Consider the following 24,614-nt stretch of genomic DNA (forward strand, 5'->3'; position numbering starts at 1 on the left):
TTATTTTGTATAAACATCGATATTTATTTTTTTTTTCCTTATAAGTACTAAATGACTTTTATGACTTAATTATTTTCCCTTTCTTTTATACATGTAATATTTTTGTCAACGCTTTTTCTCAAGAATATTTCTCAGAATCTTTTCCACTTATTTATAATTTTATAAAAGAAACATGCAAAACAATAAGACCTGTTGGATTTGATTGTCAACTAATTTAGAGAGTGTCTATATGGTGTAATATGCTCATCACATTTTAAATTGAAAATGAACCTAATTGCATTGTTCATTAGACTTTGTAATTTATAATCCAATTTTTTAGACGAATCAATCAGTGATAAAAAATTTTCTTGTTGGAAGAAATCCACTCTCTTCAAGAACCTTCAACTTCTGTTTTAGAGATTTTTTCACCCTAAAAAAAAAAAAAAAAGCGAATTAAAAATAGCTTTCTTTAGCATTGACTCGTTTTTCATAAATTGATTTATTATTCAAGCAAAAAAATTTTTTTTCGTTTCAAAATTAATTTTGCTGGCAGCTTAACAAAGCTGTTAAAAATTAGACAAAATAAAATTTGAATTATTTTAAATAATTGTGAATATATTAAGAAAATTTTTTAATTTTTTTACGATGACGTAATAAATCTACTGATTAAATTATTTTTATTAATAAAAATATATCACGTGCATTATTTTAAATATTATTTACTTACCTTTATAAAATAGTAAAAAAAAATTTTTCTTGGTAAAATTTATGAAAATTCTGAAATCATAAAAAAAAAAATTAATTATATTATTTAATAGATTATTAATGATAAAGATAATTATTTTTAATACTTATCTTGTAATTAAAAAAAATTGATCACTGCATTCAGGAATAATTAACCAATCTTAATTTTGTCCAACCTGAAAATTATAAAAATTAGTTAAGAATAATATAAAAAAAATTATTTAAATTACTTCTTAATTTTTTTTTTAATTAATTAAAAAAAAGTTATTTAATAACAAAAGTATAAAAATAATTTCAATAATTAATTATTAATTAATTTTGTTAATAAATAAAAGTGTTCATCAATACCTTGTAAATAACAGTTGACGCTTTATTTTCTTTAGTTTCTGCTTGTTGTGATGTGCGCTTTGACTGAATACCGCTAGAGACGCTTGCGTCTTGATTAAATTAAGTAGTTTAAATTCCCAGCACTAGTGGCGTCGAGGCGCGGTTTATTATTATTATTTCACTTTTCCGTTACCGCTTGACAACAGCTGACAAAAATGCGCGTCTAGCATTACGAAAAAATATATTTAATATTATTGAAAAATAAAATTGATGGAAAAGTATTTATTTTTGGTAATTAATGAAGAAATTGAATGAAAAAAAAAAAAAAAAATTATGAAATTTACAGCTGTTAGATAAAGGTAATAATTATTTATGAAGTAATAATTTAATTTTTTAATTAAAATAAGAAAATATTAAATTTGTTATTAAAATTAAAATATAAATTTTTTATAAAATATTTTTTATTTCAGTTAAAAAAAATTAATATTCTAAAACTCTCTTCAGTAGTATATAAATATATAAATTTCTAAATATATATCTATGTAGATGTGTGATTAGAAGGGAAGACCTAGATATAATATAATAATGTAAGCAATAACTAGGCACGCGAGAGTAGAATCACGCGTCTTCAAGCTCATAATAATATTAAGCGCACGAATTCAACTATAACAAGTAATTCACCATTACTTGAAGCTTTACTTACAGATAAGATATTAACTTTAACGTTAATGATAATATTAATATTGTTACTTGGATTTTTATTACAAGTACCAACGCAATTCGCAATCCATAATATGCATCGGTAATATTATGTTCATTCAATTATCCTTTTTTATTATTTTTTATTTTATAGAGTATCCTTTGCACTGTATATATTAAAGATTGTTAGTAAAAAATATTTATTATTTAATTGAGGATATTTCAAATAATTTCAACTAGGGAGAAATTTAATTATACTTGATAGATCACTTTTTTGCTTAAGGGAAAATTTTATTAAATTGAAAAATGATTAAACGGATGTATTTAATTTTTTTTTTTAACTATTTTGTTTGGATCATTAAATTTTACAATCAAATTTTTATTAAAAAAAAAATTATATTAATTAAAAAAAAAAAAAAAACAAGGTATGCTAACCATTACACTATATCGGAATTCACTCACTATTATTTAATTATGACAGTGAGTGGCTAATTAATAATTTTTAGTTCATTATTTCGCCGCTAGATGGCCCCCGTAATTTTTTTTCTCGCAAACTATCGGGTTCAGAGTAAATTTTTAGATTTTTGCCTATTAAAATTGACAAAATAAATTAATTTTCGTGTTTTTTTTTTTCTTTAGGCTACAAATTAAAAGTCCATAAAATTAAAACGACGGGAGAATCTTAATTTAAATTCTTAGAAAGGGAACTCGGGGCATAAATTCCCGTAATGTAAAAGTAATGACTGGATTCATGAGCACGTATCGGTTAAAATTGAATAAAAGATATTTTCATGGATCACAACAACAATAACAGCAAATAGAGACCCAGAGAGACACAACAATAAAAAGACAATTGACGTTACAAAGACCCAGTGGTTAGATTTGCGTTATGTGGGAGTAGACTTAGCGTATAAGTTTGCTGCATAACCTCATTTCGGGCCCAATTCAATTGAACTGAACGGTATTCCTCAACTGTTTAATGTATTTTATCATTTCTTACATCTTATAAATGCATTTCTTACGAACTTACTTCGAATGTATACCCTCAGGTAATTGCACTCTCTCCTATTGGAATATGCTGATGCTCGGGCATCACTCTATAAATTTACTGATAAATTATCTTGTGCATTACGTTTTAGTTTATAACTGACGGATGTATACTTATATTTATATGAGCGCATGTCAGTGTTAACTTGCTAGAGCCAAACGATAGTAATTCTACAGCCGCAATAATCATTGACTGTCATTTTATGGCAATCAAATGGAATTACTGATGAATAAATCTACGGTAGTGTGAATTGTTATTTCCAGAATTGGTTATTTTTGATAATTTTATGAGACTCGAGTTTATTGATTAATTTTTTTTATCACATTTTATAAATTTTTAGAATTTTATCAAATTTCAAGATATAATAAAAAAAAAGTTACTTTGGGCCTTATTTTTAAAATGGGCCTTATATGTCATTTTTGGCCTTGTTTTTAAAAATGGGCCTTATTTTTATTTTTTTTTTATCTTATGCTATCGATACGATTTATTGCAATTTTTTATAAAAAAATTTTTAATTCCTTTTTCTTATCAATGGGCCCTATAAAATTTTATTTCAGCATAAATCTATCAACTTATCAATGAATCGATATCCTAAACCGGAAAAATGGAGGCAGTAATACTAATAAACCGGAAGCAATAAAAAAGAGGTTAGTAGCGCTAACTGTACTAATTGCATCCATCCTCGAATAAATGATTTAATTAATGCAACTACAAATAGTAATAGTAACAAAGTTAATTATTTTATCGCAATAGCAAACGATTCGTGAACAAAAGTAACAAAAACATTAATAGTGTATGTTGATGTTTAAGATGATAAAGATGGCCAAGATGAAAATGGCGATGACGCAAAGACACGGAACCGTTCCACCGAATGACTATGATGAATGCCGTGTATGCTGTGTGTCGTTTTAGATTATGTCTATATCTTGTGTTCCGATAGAGGATATACGGTTTATTCTATTTTATCGGCAATAACACTCAACTTATTTAATTCACAGTATACCTGTTTAACTCCACTCTCCTAACCTACATACTTCAGTTCGATTTTATTTTTATTTACCGAGACCATTAAATTTATTGATTTATTGCGTTACGGCATTAATGGGTTACGTCATTATTTTTATGGGAATGATCGAGTCAGAGAGTAATAAAATTATTCAAATATTTTGCAATGTAATTTTTCATTTTAAAAAGAAAATTTTAACGGATTTTTATCGGTCCCAATAGCTAAGAAACATGAAATTATTCATAAGTTCCAAATAAATTATAAATAGTGAGTAATAAGTCCCATTCATGAAATTTAAGGCCCAAAGTTAATCATAAGGCCTAAAAATTTTAAAGTAAAATTTTTAACGATGCAAACCTTAAATAAATATAAAGCCCAATTATAACACACAAGGTTCAAAATAATTTATAAGGCCCACAATAGCCATAAAGCCCAAAATGCAAAAAATCAACTTTAAGAAATTCCAGTTACTCTTGATCACGAACAAATGTTATCTTAAACTAAAAAATAATGAAACTACCAGAGTAATTTAGTAATTTATCTTAACGATCTGTTATGTTAATTAAAAATGAAAAAATTTACCTTCTTTATATATATGTATATAGAAGTTTTAGAGCATAATAGTAATTATCTAAGTGATTCGAACTCTGACATAACAGTATGTGGAAAAGATTAAACAACAATATTATTATTCCATACCCGTGAGATTTTTTCTTGCAATTATTTATTTATAAATAAAGTCCTAAGGAATTTCTTTTCTTTATAAACAAATTAATTCGTCTTTAATCTCTCGATCGATTTTATTATATACAATAATTAATATTATTAAATTTATATATTAACTACCGACCGTAAAGGCCCATTGTTTACTGGGCATTTAATTAACCAATTAATTGAACAATAAAAATACCGTACTCTATATATTTAATTATTTTTATAAAAAGTTGTTGCTTTTTTCGAAAGAGATATAAATAATTTTGTTTATAATTGAATACGCGATGCCGTGTGAAAGACTTACAAATTATCCAAGTAATCTGACCTTCTGTTTTGCTATTGCAACAAATATGTTACCGTATGTTACGTTGTATAAACGTTAAGTTAACGAGTAACCAGTGTAAGTTGTACAGTTATTCTTCATCACTTTTAAATAGTCTCACGTCACTTTTAGAATTGTTTTTTTTTTTTTTTTTTTTTTTCTTTTCGTTGGATTTTACTTTACTCAGACTCTCAACTCCTGACTTACCATTTCTCAAAGATAAATTACTTTTGTTGAATAAATAAACCCGGTTGTTTTGTTAACATCTATACGTGTTAATAAACACGTGTAATTATAGTTATCATGATGTTTTTGTGATTAATGATGTGATTTTTTGTTAACGAGACTTGTTACATGTTTTGTTTGTTTAGAAATTAAAATGAGAGAAAAAATTTTTTTTGGGCCTTATTTTTCAAAATGGACCTTATTCTTCACAATGGGCCTCATTTTAAAAAAGGGGGCTTATTTTGTCATTTAATAATTTTTTAAAATTAATTAAAAAAATTCAAACAAATATTTTGGGCCTTACATTAATTTGTGGGTCTTATAATAATTCTGGGCCTTATATTACAATTTTTATTCCTTATGCAAAAAATTCTCTGTTGTATATTTGACCAAAGTTACATTTTAGGCCTTATAATAATTTTTGGGCCTTACATCCAATTTTATGGTCCTTATGTAAAAAAAATTTATTTTCTTATTTTCGGGTGCTTAATAAGATTGTGTTTTATATTTTGGGCCTTAGAAAAAATAAATTCCATTGCTATTGATAGTAAATGCAAACATCTAGCGGAAATAACTCGTTGGGTAGCTAATAATAAAATAAAACCTGAAAGGATAAGAAGAAGCATCTGTACAAGCCAACGCACTCTCAGTGGCAGTACTCAGTACTCAATACTCTCAATCCAGAGCTTAGGTCTACTCACTCAGAATTTACATACGCAGATAAATTACTAGTAAACCTTAACTGGAGCTCGTGATTGCTCCCTTACTTGTCTGGTCACTATTTTTAAAATCCTTAAGCGTGTTCTCGGTCATGTACTTGTACTTGTACTTGTACTTACTATATACACTTCTCATTCCATCCGCTCATGAACGTGACCAACGAGCAGCTATGCATAGTATACCGGGAGAAGAATCTACCTCTGTATATCCTCTCGACCGCAAAACCGGAGAAATATTCACTACACTACACTAGTAAAGTCTAAAGAATTAAAATAAAATTCCTATCCAATGGAAAGAAGGGGACAAGAGATGCTGCCGAGATTTTACCTCCATTGTTTCTTCTGTCATTGATTAAATTCATTATCATTATTTATTAGTATAGTGTACAACCTTTTTTGTTTTATTACAGAGGGTTCAACGGACCATACTACTTTTTTATTGGCCTCCTTACGTTTTTTGAGCAACGGTTTTTGTTTGTTGGGAAATACCATTACGGTTGATACGAACTAGGAACCATAATGCCTCAATTTTGGGCCTAAGTGTGACATAAGGCCCCGTAGTAATTAAATTCTTCATAAAAACACGCAAATTTTGATATTAATAGAAATTTTTTTTGGGGGCGTAGGAAATTTAGGAAAATTCTTAGGAGATTCGGAAAATTACCACGTAATTTCTTAGTTTGGAGTGTCTAGATGATAATCCTAGTGCTGAAGACATAAAAAATTAATTTTTTTTGGGCCTTAAACCTTTAAAAAACACTGTAAGGCTTAGGAGTGATTTTTGGAATTTTTTTAAAAAACCATAATTTAGGAACAAAATTTTTTTTTTTAGGGGTTTGATTAATGATTTTGATAAAAAATTTTCTCCTCTATAAAAAAGGTCTCTTACGATTTTTTGATAAATTTGATAGTTTTGAAGATAGAGAGGTTAAAGTTCAGTTTTAAGGAAATTTCGAATTTTTGACTGGGGGCGTAGGAATTTTAGGAAAATTCTTAGGAAATTTGGAAAAGCAGAACGTAGTTTTTTAGTTTAAGGTGTCTTGATGATAATCCCAGTGGCGAAGACATAAAAAGTTCGGGGTAAGACGGTCAGCAGAAAGTGTAAAAAAAGGAAAAAATTGAGATATCGAGATTGAAAGCCGTGATCTGAGAAAAAATTCGTATAAGTGTATATATTTTATTCATATATATATATATATATATATATATATATATATATATATATATATATATATATATAATAATAATAACGAGGAATAATAAAATAATAAAAATAGGCAAGTAGCCGGGAATAAACACAAAAAGCAGGAGTATTGTATGCCCAAGCGAAACGGATCGAGAATGAAGATAGAAGAAGAATAATCGGTATGAATTTACCGTGAAAATTTCTACAGCCACTAACTCTCGATCCTTCTTTTTTCTTATATTTTACCTTTATACTTTGTATTTTATATTACTTTTATTTAACTCGCCCGGCCTTTTCATTCTCTTTGATACTTGATAAAAAAAAAAAAAAACTAACTGAGAAAACAAAACAGTTTCATCTTGGCTGTTTACTTTTTTTTCTGTAAATAATCTCGGTAAAATATTTATTCTGTCCTTGGTAATAATAAATGATAAATTTATTATTTCAAGGGTAATATTAATAAATTTTTATTCTCATGTTACATTCTTTTTTTCTTACCTATGAGGGAAAATTATTTTATAAGGCCCAAAAATTTTTAACTGATTAACTTGAAATAATTTTGACGTAAAGTTAAAAATAAAAACTTTTTTCTACAAGGCTAAAATTTATTTTTAAGGCCCAAAATAATTTTATTTCTAAAAAAATTTATAAATTTCTTCTACCGAAGATCGTTCCCATCTAAATTAAACCCTGGAATTTTATAATTAATAATTACAATAGTAATTATTTTTTCTCCGTGAGCTCTTTTAATATCTAATTACACGAGCAAATAAATTTGCATTGTGCGTGTTTATTCATTTGAGTACCACCTACGATTGCGTGCTCCTATATATTTATAGATATTATTTAAATATAAACTCTCATTCTCATTCTCATTCTTATTCTCAATTCTAATTATCGCGATCGTACCCATCTTATTTTTTTTCCCCTTTAAATTCTTCAATTTTCATTACCATCTTATCGAGTTAATACACACTTATTATTATTATTTCTATTCAAACACGAGATTTATTTATTTATTTTTTTTTTTCAAAGGTAATTTAACCGACAAATTTTCTTTTGATAAAATATATTTTATTAACTCTGACACGAGTAAATTAACACCCCGCGTATCACCGTATCCATTTCATCTCTCATCGCTCAAGTTCATCGTCCCGAGGTGATAAAATTCTTCGAGGAAAACCTTTTATTTATTGTATGGATAAGAATATGACTGATGAGTAAAAGTATTTTGTAACTCCGCCTGATAACTAGAGAAATTTATTATTATCATCGCTATCGCCTCTTAGAATTTTTAATTAAAAAATCAATTACTTTTAACTGATCGACTCTGTCAAAATTTGTCTATAATAGTTTTCTATTTCCCGTACAGTCGATAATATTATGATTTTTATTGGGACAGTAAGCCAGATAAATTTTATTAGGTATATAAAAAAATGAATTATAATTTTTTTTTTTTTTTTCAGAAATAAATTATTTTTGATAAATAAATAAATAAATAAATTTTTGACCATTTTGCCCCGAACTTTTTATGTCTTCGCCACTGGGATTATCATCTAGACACCTTAAACTAAAAAACTACGTGGTAATTTTCCGAATCTCCTAAGAATTTTCCTAAATTTTCTACGCCCCCAGTGAAAAAAGTCCTATTTGAAACTCTCAATACAAATAGTTCGGAATTTTGTCAGTCAAGGACGGGCAAGGTCTCTGTAATTAAAGTTCAACGACCGAGAGTACTCTAAGTGTGTGCTAGCAAACAGGTCTCAGCCATATGTCGATCAGAATCTCGTATATTAAGACTTGTCCATGCTAATAATAAACGATGATTCTAGTTGACCGTTCACGCATCACAGCACTCGCTTAGATTACACCGCGCATTAAAAAACTACGGAATCCGGTCTCTGGTCTCTACTCCGGCCTCGCTACACTAGATCGATCAACAAAATGGCGGGCTGTGATTAAATTTTTATTTTGGCGCGACAGCGCCATCTATTGGCAAAAAAAAATTTAACCCGAAAAATAGCCGAGAAATTACGGAATAAAAAACGGTTTTGCAATTAAACCTCTATACGGAAGCGTATTAAGGTTCTGAAGATTAAAAGCAATAATATAAAAAGTCTAGGTGGAATAGAAGTTAATCAGAGGACACTGGTCACGCTTCATGCCAATTTAACTCTGCACGCGCGGGCAACTCGGCTCTTTTTATTTAACTTCCGAGTCGATGAGAAAAAAATATAATAATAAGAAATTAGTCACCGTATTAATATACATGTTATATTACGGTACTGCTACTTCTGAGTTTAACGGATTTTAATTCGAGTATTTAAAAGTTTTTGTGGGGGCGTAGGAATTTTAGGAAAATTCTCAGGAGATTTGGCAAAGAAGCTTATAGTTTTTTAGTTTGAGGTGTCGAGATGATATTCCCAGTGCCCAAGACATAAAAAGTTAATTTTAATTAATTTTTTTTTTTGGCCTCAAACCTCAAAAATAGCTATGAGGCTTGAAAGTAATTTTTGGAATTTTTTGAAAAGCCATAATTTAGGAACAAAATATTTTTTTCGAGGTTTGATTAATGATTTTGATAAGAAATTTTCTCCTCTATAAAAAAGGTCTCTTACAATTTTTTGATAAGGAAATTTTGAGTTTTTGACTGGGGGCGTAGGAATTTTAGGCAAATTCTTAGGAGATTTGCAAAAGTAGCACGTAGTTTTTTAGTTTACAGTATCCAGATAATAATCCCAGTGCCGAAGACATAAAAAGTTAATTATAATTAATTTTTTTTGGGCCTTAAACCTTAAAAAAAGCTCCAAGGTTTAAAAGTATAATTAAAATTTTGTTTGTTTATTTTTGATATTATTTTTTATTATAATATTTTCAGTTGAAGAATTTTAGGACTAATTGAATAAAAATAAACGAAACCAGGGGGTTTATTTACAGAATACAAAAACAATCATTATTTTCTTTGTCCGTGGTTATTTCAAGCGTTACGTCGTAAATTATTTTATTTCGTAGCTTCTCATAAAAAATAACGACACGAATTTTCCATTTCCGTCTGCTCAACGCTGTAAAGACATTGTTATTTTTTTATAAGTTGTTATTATGTATTATGCCACTAGTAATAGTAATATCTGTAATCAGAAGTCAGAGAAGTTGCCGTAGAGTTGCGTGCCGACACCAATCAACTGGAGAATCACGAGCGCTCTTTAAGTTCACGGTCGGTCAAGGACTCAACAGTTTTAAAGATTTTTAAATCTAGCCCGTTATCTAAGATCGAAAAATTTCGTTGATTTTTGAGCTTTTCAAAATTTGAAACCTTTTTTTTTTATTGCATGGAGAAAAATCAAAAAAATTCGCCCTGTTAAGCACAGACATTGAAAATTATCAATAATGACAGAAGGAGAGTCCTCCTTTCCCCCGCTCCTGCAGTTCATCCAACTTGGATTCTCAATCACAAAACCCTCGTTTCCTCCAGAACCTCATTGGATAAAGAAATCAGCTTAGCGACCGTGGATAGTTGGGTAATTTGCGATAATTATTGTTATTACCCGTCTGGAGCGATCATCTGGTGCAATGACACGATCGAGTGTCCTTGAAGCCGCATCAATCTTATATTCGCGGGAAATATATTTCCCACACGATATTAAAGGAGCTTACACTTAACCCGCGTAGAGGTCACTTGAAACCGTTTAATTTGTCCGATCGTTGGGGAAGGGTCTTGGACTTAACTGTGGTTTATTAAAAACGGAGATAAAGATTGCCGTTACGGCATATGTGCCCCTTGCGCCGGAGAACAAAGGTACCTAACCTAAGCCAATGTCTCCATAGGCTCCAGAGCGTGTCGTAATTTTTATCCCGTTGTCAAAAACTCCTCTCTCTGGCGATGTGGACCTCATCTTCTGCTTCCGCATTCCGATGGCGCCAAATTTGACCTTGATCGATCGGAAAACCTCGGAAATCACCCCGAAACTCGACAAGTCGTTGCTCTCAAGTCGTGCCTTGGTAAATTGAAAATTACGTATATTGTTAACGTGCCTCGGTGTGTTAACCCTAGCTTAACGTCACCCATTATATTATTTTTATCACAAGCTACTCGATCATTAGTGGCGAGTTCTTTGTCTGCCTCCAGGCAAACAACTCTTATTCCTCTTTTTTTGCTTTTCCATTACCATCATAGATTTTTTATAACTTTTTAATCCTTTTAAACAGCGACTCAGTGACCTTGGAAGGTTGCCAACGCACACTTTCATACACATACCCACTGATAACTATCTGAGCGTTATTACTCAGAATCATCACGGTAGCGTCACGGTATTTAAACAAATTGCATCATATTCTCGTGGAACTATATGCACTCCTTGGTGATCCTAATCACCTTTTTTTTGAGGCCAATATCTCTTTTTGGCGCCAGGTCTCATTAGCTCTAATAGCTCCGTAGTTTGGAAAATTAGGGTCTGGTTTGCCAACCAAAAATTTTACCAACAGCAGGTTGTCTTCCGGTTAGAATGACAACTATCAAATTTATTAAGAAATCTTGAGACCTTTTTTACAGAGGAGGTAATTTCCTATTAAAATCATTAATCAAACCTTTAAAAAAAATATTTTGTTCCTAAATTATGGTTTTTCAAAAAAATTCCAAAAATCACTTCTAAGCTTTATAAGCTATTTTTGAGGTTTAAAGCCAAAAAAAAAAAAAAAAAAAATAATTACAATTAACTTTTTATGTCTTCGGCACTGGGATTATCGTCTAGATACTGTAAACTAAAAAACTACCAGCTACTTTTCAAAATCTCCTAAGAATTTTCATAAAATTCCTACGCCCCCAGTCAAAAACTCGAAATTTCCTTAAAACTAAACTTTAACTTCTCCATCTTCAAAATTATCAAATTTATCAAAAAATCGTAAGGAACCTTTTTTATAGAGGAGGAAATTTCCTATCAAAATCATTAATCAAACTTTTAAAAAAAAAATTTTGTTCCCAAATTATGGCTTTTCAAATAATTCCAAAAATTACTTCTAAGCCTTATAGCTATTTTTGAGGTTTAAGGACCAAAAAAAATTAATTAAGGGTCTGTTTTGCGAACCAAAAATTATACCAACAGCAGACTGTCTTCCGGTTAGAATGACACCTAGATCAACTTCTTGGGGTAATCAAAACCAGAATTATGAATTTTAAAGAAAAATTCCTTGAACTAGTTCTTCAATTCTAAAATATTGTTTTATAACGGCACTTATCGATATCACGATTTTCGGATTCTAGGTTACCGATATCCCACATAAAGAGGTTTTATATTAAAATGCTCTAGAAAGGCCCCCACCCCTACGGAGATCAGAGCTAGCTCACGATTTTATTTACTATTCAATAATCTAACAACAGCAATTGCAGTCCAGGCTGAGGCTAAACTCGTTGTCGGCGTAGGATGATCAGAGAGCAGGCTCGGTGGTTTAAATCCTAAGGGTTTTAGTGCAAGGCGAGGGTCTTAAGGCCCAACGGACAGTGTTGTTATTATGGGCATCATCCCAGCGCCTCTTTTGTCCTGACCAACGAGTACGTGCCTCACGGTCTATTACATCAAGTTAGCCAATCACGTATCTTGTTGTTTGCCGATCCTCTGACCTAGGTGTAATTAAGCCGGGTTTTGATTATTGATAACTTAGAGTGAGGCTTGAACAGAATTGAACAAGTTTCTGCAGAAATATTGGAAATTAAAGGTGAAAACGGAAACACTTTTTTCCTGATCAAAATTTTGGAGCCGGACTAATTTTTTTTTGGCTTTTATTGGTACTTAGGAGCCTAATTGTTCCAAATTGAACTTTCAAAAAATTTTCCAACCCCGATAATTTCCTCTTTTCTCAAACTTTTCCCTGAAGAACGCTCAGAAAAACTTTCTTAGAGCAACTTTCTTGATCCTTAAGATTCCTAGATAATAGCATTGGAATTAATAAAATAGTTACCAGCTATTAGACGCTGTTTGAGTCCTCGGCTGAAGAAGCCTCCGCTGGGGATTAACCAGAGCAACAAGAGGGAGAGAGACATAGAATAAACAAGTACCGCTATGTTGCCCGTCCAATGACTGGTTCTTCCATAAGAATCAACGAATCCCTAGTATTCTTTAGGTTAAAACACCTCCTGCCTCGCGGACACCTGGTTTATAAATTCAACCCACAATCTCGGGATCTACAGAGCCGTCCCGACCGCCGTCCACGTTGGAGGACACCATCTAGTTGCTTCGATAATTATTTCTGGTTTTATTTGGGTCCTTTGAGGCCCCAGTGTGAATTTATTTATTTATAACAAGTTTTTGTGTTGTGTCACTGTGAGCAAGGTACGTGCTGTGTTTTTATATATTTTGAATTTTTTTTTTTTTACAAATTTTGGGGTGTTTTGGGCCCTATAAAATTCACCCGGTAAAGATATTTCAATTTGGGCCCGAGTTATGAGGTTTTGAAATTGGGCCAGTTTACACCCCCCGCAAAGGTCGGTTCAAAATTTATTTTTCACGGGAAAGATATTGGTTTTTTTGAAAAATTTTTCGAATAAAAGTTGTAGTGAAATGTCTCTAAAATCTGAAAAAAAATATTCGGGGCCTGAATTTTTTATAGGGCCCAAATTATGCAACCTTAAAATCGATCTAGTCTAAAATCTCGATGAGGTTGGTTAAAAATAATTTTTTTTGGAAAATTTTTGGGACGAAAGTTTGAGTGTAAAGTCTTTAGAATTTAGAAAAAAATATTTGGGACTTAAATTTTTTATAGGGCCCAAGTTATGCAACTTTTAAATTGGACTAGTGTAAAATCTTGATGGAGCTGGTTCAAATTAATTTTTTTTGGAAAAAGTATTAATTTTTTTGAAAATTTTTTGGAATAAAATTTGTAGAATAAAGTCACAAGAATCTAAAAAAAATTAATTGGCTCCTTAATTTTCCATAGGGCCCAAGTTATGTAACTATTAAATTGGACTAGTGTAAAATCTTGATGGAGCTGGTTCAAATTAATTTTTTTTTGGAAAAAGTATCAATATTTTTGAAAAGTTTTTCCAATAATATTTGTAGAGTAAAGTCACAAGAATCTAAAAAAAATTAATTGGGCCGTTAATTTTCCATAGGGCCCAAGTTATGAATTTAAAAAATTAGCCCAAAAAAATTTCTATAAGCCAATTTTCTTTACATACAAAGGCAACATATAAAACTGCCCGACCTGCCTTAAAGTATCAGGTTGCAAAAGGATCTTAGGCGCCATTAGGCCGTTGAACCCTTCCCCCACCGTTGACATCTTACCCGTAACCCCCCTCCCTCGAGATCATCTCACACTCTTCCCACTCCGTAAGTCCCAAGTTCTTAGCTTCCCCCCCCCCACTCTCTACAAATATTCTACTGGACATCACCGACATCGGACCCTGACCGAGAACTTGTAGTGGATTGAGTAACGTATTATATTATATTAAGGCATTTAATTCAAATATCTCACGGTGAACAATATAGCTGGGATGTGAATTTTCACAGGGTTCTTTAAATACAGGAAGTTTTAGATAATCTAGAGGTTTTATAGCCTTTAAACTCGATTATCTCTCTGATGGTGGATGGTTAATGGGCAATGTTTGCATTAAACCTCCTGAGGTTTAATGGGCCCCTATGCGCTGGCAAATTACGTGGATATTTTATTGCTACTGGATATATATATTTTTATTAGTCATTTATTTTTTACGGGGTGGAATAAAATTATAGACTCAAAAATGAATCTTTTGGTCAAAAATTGCCATGGTTTATTTTTGGAAACTTTTTATCTTAAAAATTATTGACTTTAAAAAAAATTTTTTGAAACAAAAATTGTAGCTACAAGTTTCTTCTTTTTAAAAAAAATTATTTGCTTTCTTAATTTTTGGTAATTTAAAAGGTATGAATTTTTTAAAATAGAAAGAATTTTTAAAATTGGATAACAACCGGCTGTTTAAAAATCGTAAACATTTAAGTGAAAACTACAACCGAGATAAAAGTTTGTAAATACACGGGTAATTGAAATGCGGAAGTTGTTACAGTGTGTAATATTTAGTCATTTATCGTTAACCACCGTTATAGTAAATTTAAAATTTAAAATTTAAAATAAATCGATAATATATTACGAATTCATTATTGAAATATTTATACAAATAAATGATGTGTAAAGTTAATGTAATGTTAAGGTATTCCGTTTTACGGTATTTAATAATAATAAACGTTGTGTGAGATGATGATTTGCTATTTCAGCGATGACACAAAAACCAACGGTTTAGTGGTTAAACTTACCTCGTAGTGGGTTCCGGTTTAAACAAGAAAAGAGTTATACACTAGTATATGACACCGTTACGCAGAAAAACACATTGTCTTCACATAATAACAATATTTACCCGCAAATACCATAACCACCGTCCCAGCCTACCTCCATTTTATCGGTCCATTTTACCCCTTGACTAACGCCATCTGTCTTATAAGGCTTTTAAAATCACTTTGAATGATTTTTGCATCTCAATTTGCCGAGAAGATATCTTAAAAAAAGGTACTCTATTTTTAACTAATCGTAACTTGGGTTTGCGCATGCGCAAAAAATAAAATTAGGGGTGTAAATTGTAGCTTGAAAACCGTCTTAACGAATGAAGTTAGACCCGAGTGTCTAAAAAATTTATCTTTGGAGATACAGCGTTCTCCGAAGAGGACTCTCCAATTCGTTCGAATGGAAAATTTGGAAAATTCCGATTTATATTGAAAATAATCGATTGTTTCAAAATCGGCCAAATAGGCTGCTAAACTACCCCTCAAGAGGTTTTGCGATCCGTATTGCAATTGATTTTGCGATAATTAGAAAATTAGTTCCAACGCATTTCAAAATTGTAACCTTGACAACTCTGGTCTAGATTTTGATCGCTGATATCTAAGGTTTTGATTAGCGTAAAAAATAAACTAAGGAGTGTAAATTGTAGCCAAAACTCTGCTCTTTAAAAAAAAAAAAAAAATGCCGTAATATTTATTATTTAAATGATTAAATATGAACTATTTCATAAAAGATAGATCTGGTCATAAGTGTAACGGTGTTGGAACGCAATATCCAGTTACCGTTGCGCGGTCCACAAACTCTCTGATACACAGAGTAGAGAAATCTTTCTCTTTACTATAACCATTCTATCTTGAACCTATTCGTCCATTAAAAATCCTGCTCTGGATACCTACAGAGTTAAAAAACATTAAAAATATAACTAATGTAATAAAATATTTTAAAAGCAAGCTTGCATTCTTCTCACGTATCTTTTTATGCTTCATTGTTACGCTAACACATAATGACTGGCATTTATACACGATAAAAAACAATTGTATATTATGTTAACCGTTAAAATTTGATTTCATTGTTTCATTTTTAGAGGCCAAATTCATCAACTGGTCACCGGGTCACTAAATTCCGTTAAAAAAAAAAATAGTTTTTTTCAAGACAAAAATTGAAAGATTAAAAAATAATTTTTTTTCAACTTGCTATAGCTTCGAAACTATTTATTTGATTTATGACTTTAGGTAGTGTTTTGGATCGGAAATCAGCTGGGCTAGAAGATAAGCTTGTTTAAAAAAAAAAATTTTTTTTTGTTTTTAGTATTGATGCAAAAAATTTTTTTTGAACTCTCTGTAGCTCCAAAACTAATTATCCGATTTGACGTTTTGAGTAGTGTTTTGGAATGGAAATCGGCTGGGCTATAAGATAAACCAATAATAATTTCGATAAAAAATTTTTTATAGGGGTAAAATGGACAGAGTAATAATTCACACCTTTGAATAAAATATCCCATAAAAATGAGTGTATTATTATTCCCGATAAGAATTCACGTTCATAACTCGGAAAATCGTTTGAGAATTCTTTGAGTGAATATAAATAAATAGAGGTTATTTTCCATTTTTATTATGTAAAATGTATTATGTTATGTTATATTACTCTTACGAGGAACGAAATTATTTCGAACGATTGAGATAGAGGTGAAGGTACAGTACCTGCTAGGGGCCACTTACCTCTTGGCCTTGAAACGATCCAGTCACTGTACCCCTAGCGCCACCCCATGGTGAAAGTGCCACGTAACACTTAAACACTGAAACTAAAGCAAAAAAAAATAATATTAATTAATTTTAAAACTCTAAAACAAATTTACGGTCTTTTATTTTTGTAAGCTTTGGGAAATTCTCGAGCCGAAACCCCCCCGAGATTGTTTTTCCTTAATTAGGAGCTGAGCTACCGTGAGATAGTGAGATTGTTAGGAGACAAAAAGAGGCGAAACAAGGAAATGACGAGACTGTTAAGTTAAAAATGTCTCAAGAATGTTGTATTTGCATGAGTGAGTTCTCTTCCTGTGGATTCAAGGGCCCGGGTCATTGAACCCTAGGCTAGTACCTGCTCAGTAAGAAGTAATCATTAATTACTTAGATTTATGACTGACTCAACGTGGCTCGATTTATATTATAATTTATTTATTATGATAAAAAATTTTTCTTTTTTTATATAAAAAAGGTCATATGAGCTTTATAGGGGACCGTTAGGTATCCAATCGCTAGATCCGGGAGATGATGAGCTCCAACGGGATCGTAATTGCTCACTGGATCGTAAAAATATTAATACAAGTATAGATTTATATAAGTGCTTTAATTATGGTTCTTAAAGTTTTCTTTCCTACCATAACCATTCATATTTTTTTGCGAGATTTTGTGGAAAAGGGGACCTGTGTTATCGGTAGTGGGTATATAGACTGCCAGAGGTAACAGCTGATCGTCGGTAACATAGTTAGAGTAGATAGTAAGGGAATTTTCAATATATTTTTTTCCGTTTTTCGTATTTCCGATTTTAAAGTACCATAACTTTTTTACTAATTAAAATTTTTGAACCAGTCAAATTTTTTTGGATTTGTATGGTGAAATCCTACAAATTTTATTTAAAAAATTTTCCTCTCAGATCAAAAATTTTAAAAATAATTTTTTTTTTTTTTCAGATGGACCGATTGAGCGTAATTTCATTCCTAGCCCTCTTCAGTTTGGCAATAGCAGGCCCAGGTAAGAAATTATAATCATTATTATTAATTTTAATAAAAAAAAAAAAAAAAAAAAGGGAATTTTTAATAAATATTGTTATTATTTCAGCCGTAAAAACGACGTTCGAGAAATCAACGAACTACGACTATCGAGGGACAACATTCTACACTGCGCGTAACTTATCTCTGTACGAATGTCAGGAGCGATGCAGAAATCGTGTAGATTGCCAGGCAGTTGCATTTTCCTTTGTTGTGAACCCTCTGGCGCCGATCCAGAACACGATGTGCGAACTTCACAATGAGACTTCGGCGACCAATCCAGAAGCTCAGCCTCAACGAGCTGTTAATAAATATTACATGACTAAGCTTCAACTGAGATCTGGTGAGTAAATTTTCTCTAAAATATTTAAAAAATAGTCAAAAATTTCCGGGAAAAAAATTCTATCATTTTCAAACATTCCGTTGGTCCGTAAAAAATAATCGTTGAATTTTTTACCACCCTGTGAGGGCTCAAGGGTTTGAGGAGGGTAAAATTTTCATCGGAAGTAGAGAATAGGGAGTGAATTACGAATGAGAAGTCAGGCACCAGCAAAGCTGTCACAACCTGTTTCAAAATTATCTACGCGGCTAGAAAAGGGACTCACTTAACGCCTTTAAAAAGGCCCACGTAGGGTCTGCCTTTCGAATTCTCAGAGCCCGGACCTGCAGGTACCAGTCGTCTTTTGTTTGCCCTTCCGAGATTTCTATCAATAGACCAGAAGATTTAAATTACTACCTAAAAAAATCTTTGAAAATATTTAACTATTATATTTTATTCTTTCTTTTTTTTTTTTTTTTACCTCTGTTAATTTTTCTATAAAATTCTTCGATTTGCAAATTAGTGACTTTCAAAAATTATTTTTTCATATCCGATGAATTTTCTAAATATTAATATTTTCCAAATTTTAGCTCAAGAACAACTAAAAAAATTTTTTTTGTTTTTTATTATGAGCTCATCTTATAGCCCAATCAATTTCCGTTCCAAAATACTACTCAAAGTCGTAAATCGGATCAGAAGTTTTGAAGCTACAGCGAGTTGAAAAAAATTTTTTTGATTTTATACGAAAAACCAAAAAAAATTTTTTTTTTAATTTTGAGCTCATTTTATAGCCCAGCCCATTTCCGTTCCAAAACACTACTCAAAGTCATAAATCTGATTATTAGTTTCGGAGCTACAGCGAGTTGAAAAAAATTTTTTTGCATCACAAAAAAAAATTTTTTTTTTTTTTAATTTTTATTCAACCTGCTTTTTTTTTTTTTTTAGACAACGTCTGCCGACGATTATGGTCGTTCGAGCGAGTGCCAAACAAGATGATCCGAGGCCTGGACAACACAGTGATCTACTCATCATCAAAGGACGCATGTCTTGCCTCGTGCTTAAGCGAAAGAAGGTTCACCTGCAGATCAGTAGAGTACAACTACATGTCCCTCCAGTGCGCGATGTCAGACGCAGACCGTCGGTCTACTGGGCAGTTCGTACAGTTCGTGGATGCTCAGGGCGTGGATTACTTCGAGAACCTGTGCCTGAAGCCAAAGGACGCTTGCAAATCTTTAAAGATCTACCAGCTTCCGAGAATCGGGGTCGCAGACGACAAGATCGCCCAATATGTTGGACTCCAGTACTATGTCGACAAGGACTTAGCGGTCCCTACTGAGGCTTCCTGCAAGCTCGCCTGCGAGAACGAGTCCAGTTTCCTCTGCAGGTCCTTCCTCTACCGCGGGCCTCCGACAGGTGACAGTAACAACTGCCAGTTGTTCCACTTGGACCACTACTCTCTTCCAGATGGACCTTCGACTTACTTGAACTACGAGCGGCCTCTGATTGATAACGGAGAGAGAATTGGAGCTTACTATGAGAATTTCTGCGAAAAAGGCACTGATCTTCCGCTTTATGTTGAAGCTACTGAGGATCCGATATCTTATTCTCTCAGAAATGGGTCCAATGCCAATTGTGATAAGACTGGAACCTGCTACAACGGTAAGTTAAATGGTCCAAGTTTCCAATCGCTCAATTTAGCAAATCCGTGGCAGGATTTGATGAATTTATGTCAATTTCAGTGACCGTGGACTGCAAGGACACCAAGATTGCTGTTCAAGTAAGGACCAACAAGCCCTTCAATGGAAGAATCTACGCTCTGGGAAGGTCAGAGACTTGTAACATTGATGTTGCCAACAGCGACCTCTTCAGACTGGATTTGACAATGTCAGGGCAGGATTGTAATACTCAGAGTGTTGTAAGTTGATAATTTAGTTGGTTCTTTTTTTGGAACAATTGAGAAAAAAATTTTGGCTTACAACCGTGTTAATATTTACATTGATATTAAGTAAATATATATATATGTAAATACTGTAATTAACGAGGAATTGTTTCATGTATGAAATAAAGCGTGACGGATTTCAGACCGGTGTCTACTCCAATACCGTGGTCCTCCAACACCACTCGGTGGTAATGACCAAAGCCGACAAAATTTACCGGGTGAAGTGCACCTACGATATGTCTTCCAAGAACATTACATTCGGGATGATGCCGATCAAGGACCCAGATATGATCAGCATCACCAGCGCTCCTGAGGCCCCGGCGCCGAAGATCAGAATTCTGGACTCGAGGGCCCGAGAGGTCGAGACTGTCAGGATTGGAGACAAGTTGACCTTCCGTATTGAAATTCCGGAAGACAGTAAGTTTTCCGAAATATTCTATGAGGCCCAAAAAATCTTCATAAGGCCCAAAATTAATTTTTATTTTCCTTCCAGCGCCTTACGGAATTTTCGCGAGGAGTTGTGTAGCCATGGCCAAGGACTCAAAAAGTACTTTCCAAATAATCGACGACGAAGGGTAAGGCCCAAAATAATTTTTTTTAGATATTTTCTCAAATTTCAATTGGATGCTCACTAGAATTTTCCCTGCAGATGTCCTGTAGACACTTCAATTTTCCCCGCATTCACCTCCGACCGCAATGCCCTCCAGTCAGTATACGAGGCCTTCAGGTTCACCGAGTCCTACGGAGTCATTTTCCAGTGCAACGTCAAGTACTGTCTGGGACCTTGTGAGCCTGTAAGTTTTTTTTTTTCCGAGAAAATCTGTAAGGCCAAGGTTAGACGGAATTTTATAAAAGTTTGATTTTCCAGGCAATTTGCGAATGGGACCACGAATCCTTGGAGTCCTGGGGCAAGAGAAAGAGGAGGAGTGTCTCTAATTCTACTGAAGAGGACATGACTTTATCGCAGGAAATTTTGGTCCTTGATTTCGGGGATGAAAAACAGTCCGAGTTCCTCAGGAGTGACGCCAGTGTTGATTTCAATGATGCTGGTAAGTATTTTTATTTAAAAAATTGGTAAGGTCTCAATTAGACAATTGGTATCATCTCAATGGGGTCTAATTGGGGTTTATAGAAGGTCCAAATGTCTGGATTAAGGTCTTTAAGACCATTTAACGTCAATTGTAACCAATTAGACGTTAAAATTGTTCAAATCAACATAGAAATTGGCCAATTTGACAGTAAAAGGTCCGAATTGTCCAATTGGAAGGTCAAACGGTCAATTTGAGCTCATTAAAAAGGTCAATTTTATATTAAATTTGATTATTTAAAGGTTCCAATTGGCCAATTTTACAGTATAAGGTTCCAATTTTCCAATTGGAAAGTCAAAAGGCCAATTTGAACTCGTAAAATACCTTTGAAGGTCAATTTTGATCAATTTTTTCATCGAATTTGATTATTTAAAGGTTCCAATTGTTCAATATAAGGTCAATTGGATAGTACAAGCTTCCAATTGTCCAATTTGAATGTCAAAAAATTGTCTTGACCTTAAAATCAAGCTAAAATTTTCAATTTTTTTGCTAAATCACCCCAAAAATGACGATTTATCAACCGTTTCAGATAAAACCGTGACAATAATTGAGCCATGCCCCACAAAGACATCGGTCCTAGCCTTGGGAGTGACTTGCGCCCTTTTGGTCCTCCTCTACATTTCGACGGTCTTCTGCTACTACATGAAAAAGTGGTTGTCACCGCGCAAGATGATGCATTAGATATTAAGTCCAATTTTTCCCCCACCCTCCCGTGATCTTCATCCCTATTTTCTGCCCTTGTGCCCCCACCCTTATTTCAAGAAAATCAATAAACTAATGACTGAGCCGCTACTTCTGATTGGGTTGCAATGCCTCGATTAATTTTAGAAATTTATTTTTTTTTAACAAAAAAAATGACCTTTTAAAATTAATTATTTTTTTTTTTTTATACAATTGTAACCCGTATCAAGACTAGCGTCCAATTTATAATTATAATTTTAATTAATTAATTATTTAAATAATAATCATTATCATGCTTTACTAACTATTTTTTTTTTTTTTTTAATATTAGACTCATATAAGATTTTTCATTAGTCGAAAAAATTAAAATAAATTAAAAATGTTTTTTTTTTTTTTTAATTTTTTTAGACACTTCATTCTTTTTTTAATGTAATAATTTTAAGCGATTTTTTATTTAAGATTTATTATAATAATTATGATGCAATGACACATTTTTAAACAATAAAATGGTGGTAATATAGAAAATTTTTATTTTCATTCCTAATAAAATTTCCTAAAATTCACAAAATTTATAAGAATTTGAAAATTCCTAAAATTTCCTATGAAATTCTTGAAATTTCCTATAAAAAAAAATTTTTATGCAATCCCTCAAAAATTTTTTAAATTTCGAATTCTTTATAAGTTTTTTAATTCCTATAAAATTCCTAAAATTCTATGTGAAATTCCTAAAATTCCCTATAAAAAAATAAAATTCTGAAAATTCCTAAAAAATTCTAAAATTTTTCTAATAGTTTTCTTAATTCTCCGTGAAATTCCCCGAAATTCTCGCTAAAAAAAATGTCCTATTAAAAATTGAAAAAAATTTGAATTTCCCGCGGAAAAGGGGTTGAGTTATCAACCGCGGCTTTATTGATCCCTCTAATTTCGTTCATAAGTTTTATATTCACGTAAAATAATCTATATCCCGTACAATAGTAACAGAATAATACCCTAACCCTAATCTTAACCCTCAACTACGCATACATAAAAAAATTCCTATTTATCGAAGTAAAATTTCTTAACAAAATTTTCTTATAGTAAAATTTAAAAATTCCCGCGGTTTATTTAAATTTAAATTTAAATTAAAAGGTCAATTAAAAATAAATAATGTATACTTGTGATTCGTAACAATAGAGTTAACCGAAAAACAAGTCACAAGGTAAAAATAAAATTAATTCTTACTGAGAAGAATATGTAAGCGGAAAACAAAGAGTGCGTCAGTTATTAGTCGATAAGATAAAAGGTGAGTAAATATTATTTTTTTTATTATTATTATTATTAATATTGTTATTCGTATATCATCTGATTGTTCGTCATCAAACGCGTAACAATTGATATTAAATTTTAACTTGTCTATATTATTATTCTTATCGTGTAAGCTTTTCTTATTGTTAGAAAAGAGGGCTAGGAGGTGTTAGGGAGGAGGAGGAGGAAGAAGAGGAAAAATTGGCTAGGCTGGCCATGAAAGTTGGAATTTAGCCAGGGTTTTAAATAAATTACTTGTTTGCGCGGCATTATTTTCAATTAGGAGCTTTTAAATATAAGCGACAAGATTTTTAATTTGTTTTTTGTTGATGAAAATTTTATGGGGCATTTTAAAATTTCAAAAATTTTTGTGGGGCATTTTATCAAATAATTCTGTACATTTTGAGGTAGAAATAATTTTTTGAGTAAAAAAAAAAATTATTATGGGGCATTTTAAGACTTTATTTGGATTATTTTGAGAATTTTTATGGGTCATTTTGAGAATTTAAAAGTAATAACAATTAGTTGAGTTGAAATAAATTTTATAAAGCATGTTTTAAAATTCTTATGAGTCATTTTGAAATTTTTATGGGGCATTTTAAGACTTTATTCGGATAATTTTGTAATTATGGATTATTTTGAGGAATTTTATGGGCCATTTTAAAAGAATTCTCATGACTTGAGCTGAAAATTGTAATTTTAAAAATTTCCTAAAACATTATGTTGCTCCTAAAAAATTTTCTAAAATTCCCCAGGCACACGTTCCCCCTCCCAGGGCCCTAAAACCTCAAAACCTCGACAAAGAAGAACATACCTGACAATATGGGCGCCAACAAGTCTGCTATTCCATTTACCAACACTAAAAAGGTTCGGTTACTAGCACACAGGCGCCTACGTCCGGGTGCCCCTTCCCCCCTCGCCGCCACTCCACACACACAATACACCCTCGAACGACATTCCAGAGTAGGCTGATATCACACACATATACACACTCGCCTTCAATGTAGGTCTCTCTCTCGCCCCTGAGTTACATTCACTTGCCCCCACTCTCACTCACACTGGCTCCTCATTTGTATTCAACATAACACAATCCGCACCATGTGTTTATTTCCCCTCCTCTTTATCCCCCTCCCCCCGCGGAGCTGAACGCAAGTTGCCAGCTCTTGCTTGGCGACACCCTGTCTGGCAAAACCGGCTCTCTCTCTCTCTCTCTCTCTCTCTCGCTCTCGCTCTTATGAGCAAACGGAACTCGCCAGTCACCAGTCGCGA

The 24,614-nt window shown here is 32.1% G+C and overlaps 2 protein-coding genes and 1 long non-coding RNA gene across 4 annotated transcripts in view; 2 read left to right on the forward strand and 1 right to left on the reverse strand.

Annotated features, from left to right (window-relative positions):
- On the reverse strand, positions 1 to 24,408 carry LOC141532185 (uncharacterized). 2 transcript variants are annotated; one of them, XR_012480054.1, is made up of 5 exons: positions 24,160 to 24,408; positions 16,989 to 17,071; positions 1,072 to 1,273; positions 707 to 899; positions 1 to 409 (listed from the first exon to the last, which is right to left on the reverse strand). It is a non-coding gene; the product is annotated as an uncharacterized LOC141532185 (long non-coding RNA). The 2 variants fall into 2 exon arrangements; XR_012480055.1 differs by lacking the exons at positions 16,989 to 17,071; positions 24,160 to 24,408 and adding an exon at positions 2,780 to 2,972.
- Tyn (trynity) lies at positions 17,857 to 22,429 on the forward strand. Its single transcript, XM_074250478.1, has 9 exons — positions 17,857 to 18,017; positions 18,105 to 18,377; positions 19,299 to 20,012; positions 20,093 to 20,268; positions 20,436 to 20,709; positions 20,786 to 20,867; positions 20,942 to 21,086; positions 21,161 to 21,341; positions 21,910 to 22,429. Exons 1-9 carry the CDS (start codon positions 17,876 to 17,878, stop codon positions 22,059 to 22,061), a joined length of 2,139 nt encoding a protein of 712 aa, XP_074106579.1. The 5' UTR covers positions 17,857 to 17,875; the 3' UTR covers positions 22,062 to 22,429.
- LOC141532183 (uncharacterized) overlaps positions 23,057 to 24,614 on the forward strand; it is a 17,050-nt gene continuing 15,492 nt past the window's right edge. The window contains exon 1 of the mRNA XM_074250408.1: positions 23,057 to 23,343. The gene's annotated coding sequence lies outside the window, so the exon portion shown is untranslated. The remainder of the gene's footprint in view (positions 23,344 to 24,614) is intronic.

Source organism: Cotesia typhae, unplaced genomic scaffold (genome assembly GCF_013202065.1).
Source record: "Cotesia typhae breed Kobodo isofemale line unplaced genomic scaffold, CoteBio_Ctyphae contig_59, whole genome shotgun sequence".
Lineage (NCBI taxonomy): Eukaryota > Metazoa > Arthropoda > Insecta > Hymenoptera > Braconidae > Cotesia > Cotesia typhae.

Coding starts and splice junctions, on each gene's coding strand:
- Tyn (XM_074250478.1), top strand. CDS start 17,876: ATGGTGAAATCCTACAAATTTTATTTAAAAAATTTTCCTCTCAGATCA. Junction 20,013..20,092: donor GACTGGAACCTGCTACAACG/GTAAGTTAAATG, acceptor TGTCAATTTCAG/TGACCGTGGACTGCAAGGAC. Junction 21,087..21,160: donor GTCTGGGACCTTGTGAGCCT/GTAAGTTTTTTT, acceptor TTGATTTTCCAG/GCAATTTGCGAATGGGACCA.